The sequence below is a fragment of the Daucus carota genome, chromosome 5 (genome assembly GCF_001625215.2).
Source record: "Daucus carota subsp. sativus chromosome 5, DH1 v3.0, whole genome shotgun sequence".
In the NCBI taxonomy this organism is placed as follows: Eukaryota; Viridiplantae; Streptophyta; class Magnoliopsida; order Apiales; family Apiaceae; genus Daucus; species Daucus carota.
In genome coordinates this window covers 38,666,225-38,683,298 of record NC_030385.2, presented here as the reverse complement: position 1 = coordinate 38,683,298, position 17,074 = coordinate 38,666,225, and the positions used below count along the sequence as shown (strand labels likewise).

Below are 17,074 nucleotides of genomic sequence, written 5' to 3'. Positions count from 1 at the left end.
CCAGTTAATAGACTACGACGCAAGCTAAACACCAGCCATGACTCGATGTACAACTCTGAAACTTGGCAGAAAATGAAGCAACTGAACTCGACCTATACTCGGTGAAATACAAAGCAAGCAGAAGCAAAAGACTCGGAAACTCAGTGAAAGAAAACAGAGCAAACGGCGACTAAAAAAAAACCCTGAACTCGGCACAAATTAAACATCACAACTTGACGCAAGCAAAACCCAGAAATCAGCCAAACAACTCGGACAAGATTAAAAACAAACGAAAACGCATCAAGCAGGAAGAAACTCGGAAAGTGCACATAAACTCGAAACTCGCAGCAAAATTACAACGCACTCGAGAAAAGAAAACTGAGTCAAAAACGGATGTTCTGCAGATTTTTTAGCGGAAAAGAGACGAAACTAAAACAGGGGAAAAGGAGTTGTTGTTTGTAAATGAAACAAGGAAATGGGGTTTTCTTGAAAACAGAGCATTTTATGTTTATTATTTGAAAACTGAATTGGTGAATCTGTAGAATAGGGACTGCTAATTGTTTTACTAAATTAGTGGACTGCCGAATTAATACTAGGTTGTAATCTGGAAATATAAAGCTTAATACAACTAAAGATATGATAATTTTGAGATTTAAAACTAAACCCTAACACAAATTAATTTTGTGCTAGGATTTACTTGACTATTTCAAGAGATCACAAATTTATACTAATCACAAGATCAATGATTCTTCATTTCCCAAAAGCTTAAAAGCATGTGGTGGTACTTAGAAAAAATCATTTAACTTGAAGAACATAAATTAAAAAGACAATACAAGATTAAACTAAAAGAGATTTGCATAGAAATTAAAAAGTGTATACAAGCTTGGAAAGGAACTTGGGGCTAGCAAAATATAAATCTATCTAAGATACTAACTATATAAATGACTAGGTAGAAAAGGTGGGTAGGTGGCTAGGGTTGCTAGGTTGGTTATTACAAGTAAAAGAAGAGGGGTATTTATAACTAAAGAATTAGGGTTTAGGGGTAGGGTGGCTCCATCTTGACCATCCATATGCCTTGAGTGTTGGGAGAATTGTGGCCATCCATGTGTCCTTTACTTGCCAACCCTTTTTCTTTTTCTTCTTTTCTTGCATTTTCTCTTCCTTCTTTATTTATCTACAATTTCCTGAAATAAAATAAATAAGCGATTAATACTACGAAAATAAACAAAAAATAGGCACTTAAATTTGCAAAAATATGGACTAATCAAACTTCCCCATACCTATCTTTTGCTCGTCCTCGAGTAAAAATCAAAAGAAAAGAAATAAACTAAGAAAACTACATGCAATTCCTAGGCTCCTTTTCGTAGGCGTGACGGGTGATTTTAGGTTCACCAACCCGTTAAACTCATAGACGATCTCTACAAGAGGAGTTTTGTCTCCTAAGGGTTTACAGAAGATATACCCATAAAATCTTCGAGACATTCTAGCAAGTGTCTACTCGACTCTACACTAATTTCGTTGGTGTTAACAAAAAGCGTTTTTAAGAAAAATACGACTTAAAGACTCATCTACTAATAATCAAGATACAGTTGTCTCTAATCTACTTGCATCGACACAAAGATTTACTAGAAATCCAAGGAGTGTAAGTAATTTAAGGCCTTTGATGGATCCTAATCGTCTAAGAACACTTTCTCTTTTTCAACCAATTTTGAACTGACCCAATCTCTATCGAAACAAATATCCAGCCAAACTTCACAAACTCTTATTCTTCTCTTTTTTTTTTCCCTTTTTTTTTTTCTTTCTTTTTTCTTTTTTTTTTTTGCATTGACTTTATTTTGTCCGTTTTCTTAGGCAAACAGTGTTACCCATGTAGCGAGCTTTGGGTCAGTGACTCCCAAACCAAACGGTCTTAGGGCACTAGGTTTTAAAATCCCCCTACGGACTTAATTGCTCGAGTAACAAAGGCCACAAAACGAGACTAGCCAATCTACTTTTGCCCATTTATCTAAAGATTTTATCTACAAAGAACAATGGGTATTGAAGTAGTTATTCTTTTTTTTTTTCTTTTTCTATCTCTTTTTTTTTCTATATTTTTTTTATTCGCAAAGGTTCGATTCGACATTGTTTCAACATGTGGGTTCTCTCTCAGGTATCGAATAATATCACTAGACAATCTCTCCATCAAAGGTCTCGTGCAAAGTGTGTGCCATCTTGGAATTTAGAGTACAAATCGGTCGATACAAGCTTCAAAAAGACAACCTTACTCAACTACGTTCAAATTATCTAAAAGACACTACATATATATACTTTTCGAAAACATGCTAAACACCAACTACTCCTAAAGTTCGAGTGAGGGAAAGACAACTTAGCTAAAACATCTCTATTTTTGGAAGTTTCTAATTTTTTCATTTTTTAGGGTTTTTCATTTTTTAAGAATTACACTAAAGCCCTCCCCATACCTAAATCATGCATTGTCCTCAATGTATGCAAAAGAGAGAATTGAAATGAGTGAGTAAAGAGGAAATACCTGAATATGAGATGAGGGAGATGCAAAATTATTAAAAACTACGAACTACATAACCCACACACGCACACATTTCCTTCCCCATACCTGAACTTCATGAGGGAAGGCTCGAAGAAAGAACCGAATCAACCAATTCCGGAAGGAAAAATGGGAGGAAGCTTCGAGAAAGAGTCAAAATGTGTGCGGAAATTTTTAGGCACAAAAACTTTCTCTAGCATATGACCATCGTTTACCCCTATAGGACAAGTATCACTAATGTTCTCCCTAAACCAACTTAATGCTTCTTTATTATCAAGCAAATTAGAGACAAAGCAATTTTGGTCATGGGATAAATCATTAGGAATGATGTAAGAAACAGTGTCATCTTGTCCTAAGGCATTATGCGAATGAATGAACAACGAGTCAAATATCGGTGATTCACCTACATGACTCTCAGAATCGGGCCTAGGGTTAAAACTAACAACCTCGGGAGGAGTTTCCCATTTTGAACAAATGTCGTTCAATTCCCCTAACAACTCCTCCGAGGTCAACTCTCTCAAAGACTCATGATATTCCCTATTGTTCTCGTTGTTGACTTTGAAATCCTCGTTGAGAAGAGACTCAATCTCACTATCCTCAAAACTAGACCATGTGACAAACTTGTTGACCACATTAACCCCTATAGGTTGTTCATAAAGCTCATTGGGTTCTTTTCCTACGTTGAAAATGTTTAAATCAATGGTCATGTTTCCAAATGTGAGCTTCATAGAACCATTCCTACAATTGATTAAGGCATTGGATGTAGCAAGAAAAGGTCGTCCTAAAATGATAGGAATTTGGTTCTTAGGATTCGAGACGGGTTGAGTCTCGAGAACAACAAAGTCAACGGGAAAGATAAAATCACCTATTTTGATCAAAACGTCCTCAATAATCCCCTTTGGCATTTTAATGGAACGATCGGCAAGTTGAAGGGTCATATTGGTGGACTTGAGATCCCCTAAACCTAGGGCTTGGTAGACCGAGAAAGGAAGAAGATTCACACTCGCTCCTAAATCAAGTAAAGCTTTATCCACAAAAGTATTGCCTATGACACAAGAAATTGTAGGACAACCGGGGTCCTTATATTTCACGGGAATTTGATTCGAGAGAATCGAGCTTACTTGCGAGGTCAAAAAGGCTTTCTTAGGAACATGAGTGGTTCTCTTATGAGTACACAAATCTTTTAGACACTTGGCATAAGAAGGAACTTGTTGAATGGCATCTAAAAGAGGAATGTTTATCTTGACTTGTTTGAAAACCTCTAGAATTTGTTCCATTTGGGCCGATTGTTTAGGAGGAATGAGTCTTTGTGGGTAAGGAACCCTTGGCTTGTAAACTTCTTCGTTGGGCTTTTGAGAAATGGGCCCGGGACTAGGTTCACTCATAGACTCACGGATTCTAGAACATTCGGGCTTATCAAGATTTGTGCTAGACAAAGAAGGATTTGTTTTAGGAATCGACTCCTCATTTTCATTCACGTTCTCACCAACTTTGTTATCCACTTGATTTCCCGACCTTAGAGAGATAATCGCATTAACATTCTCGGGAGGTCTTTGATTGAGAGGAAACTTAGGATTGACCTCGGGTTGACTTGGCAACTTGTTCTTCTCTCGCTCACTCAATGCGCTAGCTAATTGACTCAATTGCGCCTCTAACTTAGACACGGCTTGCACGTTAGAATGCAAAATTTGCCTATCTTGGGTTAGGGTTGTCATGAAAGTATGTTGAGATTGAGTCAAAATAGTTTGCGATTTAACTAAGGCTTCCAAACTCTTTTCTAAAGAATTAAGACGTTTATCCGAATCATTAAAACCGGGAGGATTCAAAGGTGTTTGAATTGGGTTAGGAAATGAGTTCGGACTTTGGATTGGGCAAGAGTTTGAGTTGGGCCTTTGAAAATTTGTTTGAGGAGTTTGAAAAGAAGTTGGGCCTTGATTCATTTGAAAATTGGGTTGAGGAACTTGACAATTTTGACCTTGGGTCCATGAGAAATTTGGGTGATTTCTCCACCCGGGATTATAAGTGGGTGAAAATGCATCATTCCTAGAATTTTGGAACATCGCATTTACTTGTTCAAGTTCGTGCAAGGGTTGAGTTGCGGGCTTTTGAAAATTGTAACAAGGGTGCGTCGACATTTGTGTGGGAGGTTTACTAGTTTCTAAAGCTTCAAGTCTCCTAGTTAGGGTAGCTAATTTGGCATCGGTTGCCACATTGTTTCCTATCGAATGCAAACCCCTAGCACTAGACGACTGAATTGACTTTTTGGGTTCCCTAGTTGACTCCCACATCATAGTCTTTTCCGCTAAATCCTCGAAAAATTCCCAACCTTGGTCCTCATCTTTTTCCATGAATTTACCTTGGCACATAGACTCTAATAACACGGTGGTTTGACTATCTAAGGCCTCGTAAACTATCTTGCAAAGTCTCCATTTTTCTATTCCGTGGTGGGGGCATTGTGAGAGAAGATTTTTGAAACGGTCAAAGAAAATCCAAAAAGACTCATTTTCCTTTTGATGAAATTGATTTATTTCATTTGTAATTCGAGTAGTCTTATGATTTGGAAAATACTTTTTAAGAAATACCACAACGAACCCCTCCCACGTGGAGATAGAATTAACGGGAAGACTATATAGCCATTTTTTAGCATTCTCCTTAAGCGCAAAATTAATGAGCCTAAGTCTAATTGAATCTTCCGTTAATTGGTGGAGCTTTTGGAGGGAACAAACTTCCTCGAATTCTTGAATGAAAAGATAAGGATCCTCACCTTCACTCCCTAAAAACTTAGGCAACATGCTAATGTGATGAGCTTTAATTTCAAAATTGTTCCCATTTACGGGAGGAAGGGTGATGCACGAAGGTTGACTTGAACGAGATGGATAACAACGATCCTTGAGTGAAAGGGCCATGTTTACTATCGGTTCTAGAATTTCTAGGGTTTCGGAATCCGAAGAGGACGAAGGAATCTCGATGATTGGTCTAATTAATCTAGACGATTCGTTCCTAACCCAAGTAGTTCGCATAAACTAGATAGTAAACACGTAACAAGTAAGTGCGAAAAATTAAAACACACAAAAGAAAGGGTGTAAAAGTGAAAGAAAAACTTAATTCTAGGGTTCCCTAATGAAATTGAACTAGACCTTGCTCCTAACGTTAAGGACCACCAAAAACTCGATAAATCCAAGATTATTCGGACCGGTCTGGCCAGTTTGGAGCAGGCATTGCCAAGAGGCCAATCTCCGCGCTTAGACACCAAACCTTAATCGGCCAGGTAAGCTTTCGTTTGCCTTAGACACCGAAAAGTCGGAATATTTAAAGATTACCTCGTTTTTTAGGTACCTTCCTAATTGAGCGCGAAACCTAGGGGCTAATGTCTAATTCAATTTTATTAAAAGGCTAGGGAATGCAAAATGAAGAATTAAGTCGTTGTGGGCCAAGGAAAGAGTGATGAAATCTCCCCCCTTATCTTATGAGTGGTTTTGCCCTTAAGATTTATTTAAAATGATGCACCACACAACGATATAATTAAAAACTATAAACAACTATGGATGCTCTACACTACGTGTTTTAATCTAAAAAAAAAGAAAAAGAAATTAACGTACCTTCGGGTCCTCCAGCGATCACCACAATTAAAGGTACGAAAATTTAAAAACAAAAATTAAAATCTAAATGATGTGCTCCTAAGTGATTAAATGCATGATGCACAATTATGTAGTTCTAACTAATATTTTTGGATTTTAATTTTTTATTTGTTTGTGTTTTTCAATTTTCAAATTTGTTTGTGGTTTTCTAAATAAAAATGAAAAATAAGAGTGGAGAGATACGGGATACCAAAGCAAGCTTCCAAATCCGAGCGAAATTTGTTCAATTTACTCCATGATTCCCGAATATTCCTCCAAATTCCTTGAAATAAAAATAAAAAGTGAGAAACAAACTAATCCGAAAGATTAAAAATAAAGGTGCGAAAAATTTAATTTTAATCCCCGGCAGCGGCGCCAAAAACTTGATGTGCTCGAAAAGAGATTTAAAAATAATCGCAAGCGCACGATCACCGTTTTAATATTTATGATTCGATCCACAGAGATTAAAATTATTTTCGCAATCCTTTAATTTAACCTAGGCGAATTAGAACAATATTTTGAAAAAGGTTTTTCTAAATTAAATCTAAATTAACTAATTAACTAATCTAATAATTATCACTTATCAAAAATTTTAATTAATTAATCTCAATGAAATTATTAGAAATAATCTAGAAATTTTCATAAACTACAATTAATTAATCAACCAAGTGAATAAAAAAAATGATTCAAAAACAAGCTCAGGCACACAAATGATTCACAGTGACTCGAGAGACTTGGACAATCATCGCAATTCCGTTACAAACAAAACAAAACAATCACTATATACCTGAAGAAGCCAAAAACCAAACTTTGCATAAATGTCAAAACAACAGTGCTCCTGACCCGTTCTAGAAACTCAGCCACGGGAATATAAAAACAAAACAGAATAACCTCACTGAACTCGGGCATACCCAGCCAACGAAAACAGGGAAATAACGCAGCAAACTCGAATACAAAACAAACTCAGACTCAGACTCGATACTAGCACACTAACTCGGCTACAACTCGGCTGAAAAACAGTACAAAACTCGGGAAGGAAAACAAAACTCGGCAAGCAACACAGAAATGACTCGAGCAGACTCGTAACAAGAACTCAACACGTTCATCAGCTAAAACAATCTAAAGCACTAAACCCGCATAAATCTCAGCCAACAGACTCGATGCAAATCGGCAAAAGAACAGGAGCGACCCACACACTGACTCAATGAAAGAAAAGAAAAACAGAACTGAAGGAAAACTCAGTAACTCGGCTGCGACTCAGCCACAACAGTAGAACAGACCCAGTTAATAGACTACGACGCAAGCTAAACACCAGCCATGACTCGATGTACAACTCTGAAACTTGGCAGAAAATGAAGCAACTGAACTCGACCTATACTCGGTGAAATACAAAGCAAGCAGAAGCAAAAGACTCGGAAACTCAGTGAAAGAAAACAGAGCAAACGGCGACTAAAAAAAAACCCTGAACTCGGCACAAATTAAACATCACAACTTGACGCAAGCAAAACCCAGAAATCAGCCAAACAACTCGGACAAGATTAAAAACAAACGAAAACGCATCAAGCAGGAAGAAACTCGGAAAGTGCACATAAACTCGAAACTCGCAGCAAAATTACAACGCACTCGAGAAAAGAAAACTGAGTCAAAAACGGATGTTCTGCAGATTTTTTAGCGGAAAAGAGACGAAACTAAAACAGGGGAAAAGGAGTTGTTGTTTGTAAATGAAACAAGGAAATGGGGTTTTCTTGAAAACAGAGCATTTTATGTTTATTATTTGAAAACTGAATTGGTGAATCTGTAGAATAGGGACTGCTAATTGTTTTACTAAATTAGTGGACTGCCGAATTAATACTAGGTTGTAATCTGGAAATATAAAGCTTAATACAACTAAAGATATGATAATTTTGAGATTTAAAACTAAACCCTAACACAAATTAATTTTGTGCTAGGATTTACTTGACTATTTCAAGAGATCACAAATTTATACTAATCACAAGATCAATGATTCTTCATTTCCCAAAAGCTTAAAAGCATGTGGTGGTACTTAGAAAAAATCATTTAACTTGAAGAACATAAATTAAAAAGACAATACAAGATTAAACTAAAAGAGATTTGCATAGAAATTAAAAAGTGTATACAAGCTTGGAAAGGAACTTGGGGCTAGCAAAATATAAATCTATCTAAGATACTAACTATATAAATGACTAGGTAGAAAAGGTGGGTAGGTGGCTAGGGTTGCTAGGTTGGTTATTACAAGTAAAAGAAGAGGGGTATTTATAACTAAAGAATTAGGGTTTAGGGGTAGGGTGGCTCCATCTTGACCATCCATATGCCTTGAGTGTTGGGAGAATTGTGGCCATCCATGTGTCCTTTACTTGCCAACCCTTTTTCTTTTTCTTCTTTTCTTGCATTTTCTCTTCCTTCTTTATTTATCTACAATTTCCTGAAATAAAATAAATAAGCGATTAATACTACGAAAATAAACAAAAAATAGGCACTTAAATTTGCAAAAATATGGACTAATCACCAGGCGTGCTTCTTGGATTTCCAACACACTTCCTTTGTGGCTATTTATACAGTCCAGTTGAGAGATGTGTTCATTCACATTTCTTGCTTTTCCTCTATCAAATTCCTCTGTACTTTCTCCCCCTCTTCTCCTTGCTTCTTTCCTCACCCATGGCTGAGGTTGAGAATGTCGATGCTAACCCCAGGTGGATTATGCCTAGACCTGGATTTGTCAAAATTAATGTGCATGGCTGTTTTTTCGTCAATGCTTTGCCAAATGGTAATGTTACAGGCATTGGGGTGGTCATCAGAAACAGTCGTGGCAAAATCATTCGTATGCTGTCAGGCTCGTTGGGAATCACTAACCCAAGGATCAATGAGTATCAGGCCATGCTAGAGGGGTGCAAACGAGCGTATGTAGAGAAAATGGAGCATTTTGTGCTGGAAAGTAATCATGTGGACTCCTTCTGGGAATGGAGGAACTCCTCTCTTGAAGGAGTTCACCCAGATCATGCTGAAATAGTTCAGCAGTTGAACCAACGAAATGCAGACAGGAACTTCCACATGGAAGTAAGGCTCTGTGAGACTAATGCCAATGAGCTAGCTATTTATCTTGCTCATCATGGAGCTGAGCACTACAAACAAATGGTTATCATGGCGCAGCCCTTTGGGCGGGTGTTCGAACTCTGGAATCGGGATATGGGGTTGGGCCCTGCTGACCCCCAGTTTATGGCAGTTCATGAAGAAGATATTGTTCCTGCTGTGGTCGACGACGACGAGCAAGTTGTTCCTGAGGTCGATGATGGTGCCCAGATGCTCGCTGGGGAGGAAATGGTTGAAGTGATAGAGATACTTGACTAACTGCATGGGGGATTCGTGAAGTTTGTATGGGGGGAGTCGTGTAGTTTGCATGGGGAATGTTCTAGCTTTTGTCAGTGGAGATTAGATTGTGTCTAGTTATTAGGTAATTTCCAAGGTCTTATGGGATAGAGTAAAGCATGCAAAAGTAGCCGTTATGATTGCTATCTTTGTAGGGTCTCTAGATTCTAGTCTCTAGTTATATTATGGTACTGGCAGAAAATCTTGTAACCCTTTTATCAATGAAATCTTTGGCCTTTCAAAAAAAAAACAATAAATCATAGATAATCGAAAAAGTGTTTTTTAGTAACAAGAAGTATTCATACTTCCCTTGCGGGATAAAGAGAGATATACAACGATGTTTGGGCACATCTCAAAACAATTCATATCACAGAAGTAATATTTTTCTGTTTGTGTCAAGTCCCAAGTTATTTTTGATATAAAATTAAAAAACATATATTTGTGTAATATATATTAATTGATGTAAATTTGAAAATAAGTTATTTTTGAAGTTTTTGAATAATTTAATTTAGTTTTGTAATTTAAGATTATAAAACTAATAATATCATTTAAATGGATAATTTATCAAATTTATATTTACTATTATATTTTTATGGCTTATCAAACATTTATAAATTATTTATAATATTAGATTAATCAAATAATCGTTAAAATTATGCATCTATTATATTGAATCATTATTTTAATTTTCTAAAACAACTCTGCATCAATATCACCCAAGACAACATACCTGTTCTTTATGCGCTAAGTAATCTGATCATTCGTCAAATATCCAAAATTAGGTCGTATTTCACAAAACTTGTAAACAAAGACAAGTCTTTTTCAGCAAAAGATAAAAATTGCAAGCTAGTGAAGACAAAAGGAAAAAGAAATTAGCAAATTGATGAGAGCAATAAATTTCGATCCGGCATCCAAGTGGAGACGTGAATATCTAATTAAAGTCAATTAGTCATTGGAGTATCAAAACATGGATATGGAAATTGATGTAAATGTATTTTAATGAGTACCCAAAATATTTTAAAATTGCTTTAGAAATGTTGGGCTCCCTGAACCCAAGTCCATGATTTAAGGTGTTTATTTATCGTTATAACTGAAAACCAAGCAAATTTGGTCAATGAAAATTTGGGGAAGAAAGAGTGGGCTTCGATTTGTGTTTTAAATGTAGATATTACACAACTTCAAATGCAGTCATAAGAGCCTACCACTATTACAGGAGTGAATTAAATTTATTGTACGGAAATATTTAAATTAATATCTGTTTCTTAATTCAAATATTCCTCTTATATATGAAGTAGACTTTAATCAGTTTAAATATTTTAAAATTATATATAGGTAGACGATAATTCCAATATGTATAGTAATTTATCGTTTATTTCATAAGATAAATTACCCAATGAATAAATAAATTCTCTACCCATATCCATTTTCATTTTTATGTTTTGTGAAATTGAAATCGATTTAATCAGCATCAGAAGGACGAGATGACAAAGTTAATAATTTTCTCCCATCAAGACGGAGAGGTTGACGGAACCAAACCTAACGCCTTTCGTACCCACACGTGAACACATATTATATTCATATAGTAACCTTTTGATAACAAGTTAATAATTAAATATCACACCTCATCTTGGGATCAACCACTCTTTTACATCAATTCAACCATTTCTTATCCTCCTTTTACTCAAACATGTCCCACTCTAATCAAGGATATTCCCATGTTAATACTCCAACAATTATTATAATTATTAAATCAAATATATATAGATGGTAAAATAAAGCTTATTATGAATTATTTAATCTTGAATGAAATTTGATGAGATAACGGAAAATGTGTTACCCCCTGTACGGATAAAACACATGATCACACATTAATTTTCAAAAAACAATTCTAAAATTAAAATATAAATGATAAATTTTTGTTGAAAAAATTAAAATTAATATTCTTTATATTTCAAATTACATGTACAAAATCAAAATAACTATTATTTTGGATACATATGTTTCCGAACAGAAATGAAGAGACTAGAATCACTTGAAGAATACAAACATAAAAGCCAAAAAAAATAAAATAATTGCAAACGTTTGGCTCCATATGCCAACCAACAAAACCCCACCACCCAGAACACTACAATCAAAAGTTTTCAATTTTTGGATGTCCTTGCATTTGATCACCAAAGACAAGACAATCTCCCTCATTCAAGTGGGGTAGGGTAGGGTGGGGTATTTATCCCACAACAGCAAAATGCCAGTGGAAAAACTCCAAATCATAAATAATTGCAACGACACAATAATAAAGTCCTGCTGGACTACAACATTACCACACATTTGTTCTTCCTCGTAATAATTCCATATAACTTATGCCGGCCATGTTACTTGCATTATTTGCTCAGTCCTCATCTCTAAACTACACACTTCTGAAAACCAGTCACGGTTTCCATGTTGAATCAAATGGTTTGAACAAGTATATCAACTTTAAGACCCCTGTTCACTGGTATAACATTTGTACGTTACATCCCTCGACCTCTTAAACACCAACTAAGATCGATATCCACGAGCCTACAATATCAACGAGACACCGGTAAAGGACCGGTGTCCACAAATCATATAATACAATCCGAGACTTTAATTGAAAAGCTGGTAGCATCTATGAAAGTTTAAACATCAAATCAAGTAAAATTGTCCATGATTTGGCACATCAACGTCGCTGGAACATCTAGATAATAATACATGCATTGTTTTGATGCAAACAAGATTAAGAAACTTTCCTACATACACATGGGTAGGATGAGACTTGGCAACCATTATTAGAATGTTTTGCTTAAGCTTACAGTTGTCAACTAGGCAAATATGCTCAAGGGACCTGTCTGACTAGAAGAATCCAGACGGCGATCAGCATTTGGCATAATTTTGTTCCATATCCTGCGAAAGAACAGTATAGAAGTTTACAAACATCTTTCATTCTTAGTGAGGAAGACAGATTGGTACATTAGCAAATAATACAGGCTTGTGTATAGAGTACTAAAAATTCTGACTAAAAGCAATAATCAAATAGAGCAAGATATATCAGATTTGGTGTACCTTCCAACAGTATTGAGGCCTGAATCCATTAAAATGGTCAATCGCTTTGCAGTCCGCCTAAATTCGCTGCAACCCATATAATAGGAGGGGAAAAAGTTGTGTCAATATAACTATAACCATAAGGTAGAGCATTCGCTATAAGAAATATTGACTGTTGAGGACAAGCATTAACATATTGGAAGCGTGAAAGAAGAAAAAAAAGTACCTAAATGGTTCATTTCCAATTTGCTTTACAGAACCTGTTGCATCTTGGTATAGCACACGAGTCATTGCCACTGATCTTTCTATACGAAACATATTCGCTAGTCGTTCATGAAGCTGTTCATAAGATTCAAGGACTGAAAGATCAAGCGTCCGTCCAACATCCTCCGATTCCAAGAAAACTTTGCAGTGACCTGTTTCTAGTTCTGGCTCAGTTTTTCGAAACCCTTGGTTCCACAAAAATCTGGAATCAGTCAACTTCTCAGAAAGATCCATATTATCATGTGATGGTCTTTTACGTTTCTCTGGACTCTCGCCATGTGAAACCTGTGAAACTGAATCCCTGGAACAGTCATGAGAGATTTGTTGCTCCGTGAGTATTGGCTGACCAAAGAGTATAAAGATAGGTGCCTTTTTAGTATCCGTTTTCTCCAAATTTTGATTGGAATGGCCCATGGTCAGCAAGCAAGAAACGGTTTCTGTGCCATGTGTGCTGCTTGGTCTGGTACCATTGGAGATTTTACTCTGTGGATTGAGCTGTTTGGTAGAGTTGGGGAAAAGTCCCATCTGTACTTTGTTGCTAACCTGGAGACCCGATAATGGTGTCCCAAATTGAGCTTGCCTGGCTCCCTGTATGCCTGCAGTAATGCTATCAGATAGATAATAGAACGGACTGCTGGGCCTGAGGGGGTTGCCTGTGAATGACGACACTGGAAATTGGTCGTCATGTAAAAAGTCTGGATAGTGTGGTAACCGTGACTTCTTTCTTGGTGGAGAGAACGGCGACATGTTGATTACTGGCATATTTGATACCAGTTCAACCAGCCATGGGCTGACACTCTTCACATTTTGCAGAAGTTCTGGTTCATCCCATGTTACCTGCGAGTTATAAAGCATCTCCATATGTGAGCAGTCATGTGATACAACAAATTAGGTAAAACAAAGCACTAATTTATAAGAAAGATTAAACGCCGAAATTCCATGTGGCACAAAATAAACGATGACCATCTATGAATAATCTCCACAATTCCTATTAGCATATTTGTAAGAGGTTTTTCAGAACAAGTTTGCCGCTTAGAACAATTAGGCAATATTTATGTAAAACCTAGAGAAGACTTTTGAAAGGTAAAACTGGACCTATTCTATCCGATTATTAACAAACAAACTATTCTATTCGCTTACTTAAATGGCATAGTTGAGAATTCAACTGCATAAATTATTAGCTATATGAACATTTATATAGCTATAAAGTAATAATGCATTCAAGTTTATAAATTCAAATTATAATGAGAAAATGTAAAAGGATGGTACCTGGAGAAGCCTCCATGGAGAATTAGGCCAGAGGATGGGATCAGCAACCTGAACAGAAGAAATAGTACCCATAAACCAACTAATTCGAGATGAGTCCTCAGTCTCAAAAGGCATTTTAAACCTCATCCCAGAACACCACTGAATCCTCATTGCGGCACTCAGAGAAGAAGCCCTCACACAGAACTCCGGAGTTCCCGCGCTTGGGTAATAGACAACCTCGAACGGCTGACCTTTCATAGCAAGGGTTGCAGCTTCAATAACAGATTCGGGCCTCACTTTCCCCTTGCCCTTTATGCCCCCACTGGAATTCCCATTTCCGTTGCTACTACTTCTCATTCTTTTGTTCTCATCTTCCATCAAATATACAGAAAATCCTCCATAAGGTGAGGGACAATTTCCAGAAGCAGAAGTCCACCCTGTAGGAGTCTCAGGGCTACCAAGACTCCCCCTTTTTGCCCTACGTATCCCAACACAAAGATCTCCATTTTCAGTTCTCATGAACACAATGGAATCCCCAGCAACCAACTTTTTTTGGTTAACAAAAGTACTCCAACCTGTTGTCAACAGATGCCTCCTTGGAGTCCCCCTATAGATATGTCTAAACTTCCATATCTCACCATGAACATCCCTCGCAACAACAGTTTGAACAGGTGGATCAGCTGTATAATCCAACCGAGGGAATATGGTCTCCGCACAGTATCGCGGAACCGAGAAACCTCCACCATTATTAGCATCAGACTGAGTCAGCGTTTTGGCAAATGAATTGGATTTCTCGACGGATTCAATACCATTGCTCTCCATAACTCCATTATTCTCATTGTAATCAAACTCATTTTGTCCAATGGGAATCAACCTAATAGCAGCATAAACTTCATCAGTTTCAGTATCTGCCATGAACTTAATAGCAGCAACCCTACAAAGGATTAAGGCCGGGATCCTAGGCAATGTCCCAAAAGAGACATGCGAAAGTGTGTGTTCAGCATGACCTTGGGGAAAATAAAAGATCTTCGAATTCACAGGAGGCATTTGAACCATGCCTCCAGCACAAGCATGCCATAGTTGAGAGTCCAGGCCCTTTTCAACCTCTTTCATTATCTACTTATTTTATACTCAACCAATTGTTTATTTCAGCCTAGACAACTTCAAATCTAACAATCCACCACTGCTCTTAAATCGAATTAGCTCAGATTCTCAGTGATCCTAAAGGGAAACTGTAAAACAAATCAAAGATCCATAACTTTAGGCAAAACAATACAGGGGCCTTAAAAACCAAAAATATATCCAACAAAACCAAACACACACATATACACACATGTGTGTATGCCTGTGTAATATGTGAATGATTACAAGGAATAAAGAGAAAAAACAAATCTTTACCTCAAAACAAGAACTCCTCAGTGAGCAACAAAACCATTGAGACCATTTCTTCTTCTACTTCTTCAATAATTGAGAAAAGGAAAAAAAAATCAAATCTTTAACAAAGGGTCTCCCTTATCTCTCTCTATATTAATGAACTGTATGAACACAAACTAAACACTTTAAAGCAGTCCAGTAAGCTACTCCAAAATCAACTAAAACTACTCAAAAACAAGTCATGGGCTCAAAAATTGAGGTCAATCAAACATAAAGCTCGGATTTTTAGCTTAAAAAACAGATTTTGAAGCAAACCAAAGCACGCCCACAAGATAATAAGAAGAAAAATTCAATCTTTTTGCCATTCAGCAGAAGAAGATGAACAAGTGAAAAAGATAATTAGCATTCGAGAAATTGAAGAACACAAATTTCTCTCTCTTACCTGATATTTTGCAGTTGTTCTTTATCACTTTATCTTTCTCTCTCTTCAGATCTGCAACCAAACATTTTGATACCCCTTGCTTGTAGCACCAAAGTTTATACACATACACACTGTTTTCTCTCTCTAAAACCAAGTACTTTTATACACACAATTGGGACTGTACTATAACTCTTTTATTAATAAATGATAAAAAGAGGATTCATTGTTTATTACTTATTTACTTTAAGAGCATTGAATTCACACACTATAGCAATTCATGCTAAAAAAAATTGTTGTATATGGCCTTATTTTTTTTTGTTATTTCGTTAATTTATAATTTTTATAAAAATAATATTTACAATTTCTACATGTACACCCTTTCTAACATATAAGTTGCAAGCATTAGTAGTAGTAGATCTTATAATGAACAAAACTGTCTTCCTAATTTTTAGGAAGAAATTTCATGGATTAATAAGATATTCATATACTTCTTTCTTTATACCTGACGGGATTCGATACGCATTCTTATACTCTTATAAAATATAGTTTGATAAATTATTTTGATTTTTTTTCTTTTGAATAAATGTTTACTATCTAAATTTTTATAAAAAAGAAAAATTTTAAAAAAAATTATGTACCTATATTTTAAATAAATCTTAAAATATGTGTCGAGTAATATGAAAAAAGTTTAAATAAATGAGAGAAACTGAGAGAGTAATAAATAATACTTATTTGAATTAAGAAAATGAAATGAAGATATTAATTTGGCTATGACAAAATAATAATTCGGAGGGGATGGGAGGGGCGAGGGAAAGTAAAGAGTGTAGGTACTGGGTTCTGACTAGGTTCAGAGTCATATCGAGATGTGGGGATGGAAAAAGTCAAGAAAACAAGTAAAATGAGAGAAAAGGTGAGTGAATTTCGTAACGGCATCGGACACATTTTAACCCCCTCATTCTCTTTGTCAGTTTCAACTTTTTACTCTTTGGACTCTTGCTTAACCTTCGGACCTACTACTACTTTAATTACATCTTCCACATTCTTAATTATTCCTATAATCACTTCATCAATTTAGTCTTATTATTCCCGAAATTTATAAATATATATATATTTTTAAGTTTATTGTAAAAAATAATATTGTAATGTTTTAAAAATGATTATTTTTTAGGTTAAAGCAGTTGAATATAT

The 17,074-nt window shown here is 36.0% G+C and overlaps 1 protein-coding gene across 1 annotated transcript; it reads right to left on the bottom strand.

Moving 5' to 3' along the window:
• Window positions 1–12,167: 12,167 nt before the first annotated feature.
• LOC108223505 (auxin response factor 18) lies at window positions 12,168–16,054 on the bottom strand. The gene is made up of 6 exons (XM_017397805.2): window positions 15,908–16,054; window positions 15,490–15,549; window positions 14,113–15,323; window positions 12,806–13,680; window positions 12,601–12,666; window positions 12,168–12,441 (listed from the first exon to the last, which is right to left on the bottom strand). Exons 3-6 carry the CDS (start codon window positions 15,202–15,204, stop codon window positions 12,360–12,362), a joined length of 2,115 nt encoding a protein of 704 aa, XP_017253294.1. The 5' UTR covers window positions 15,205–15,323; window positions 15,490–15,549; window positions 15,908–16,054; the 3' UTR covers window positions 12,168–12,359.
• Between the last annotated feature and the right edge of the window lie 1,020 nt (window positions 16,055–17,074).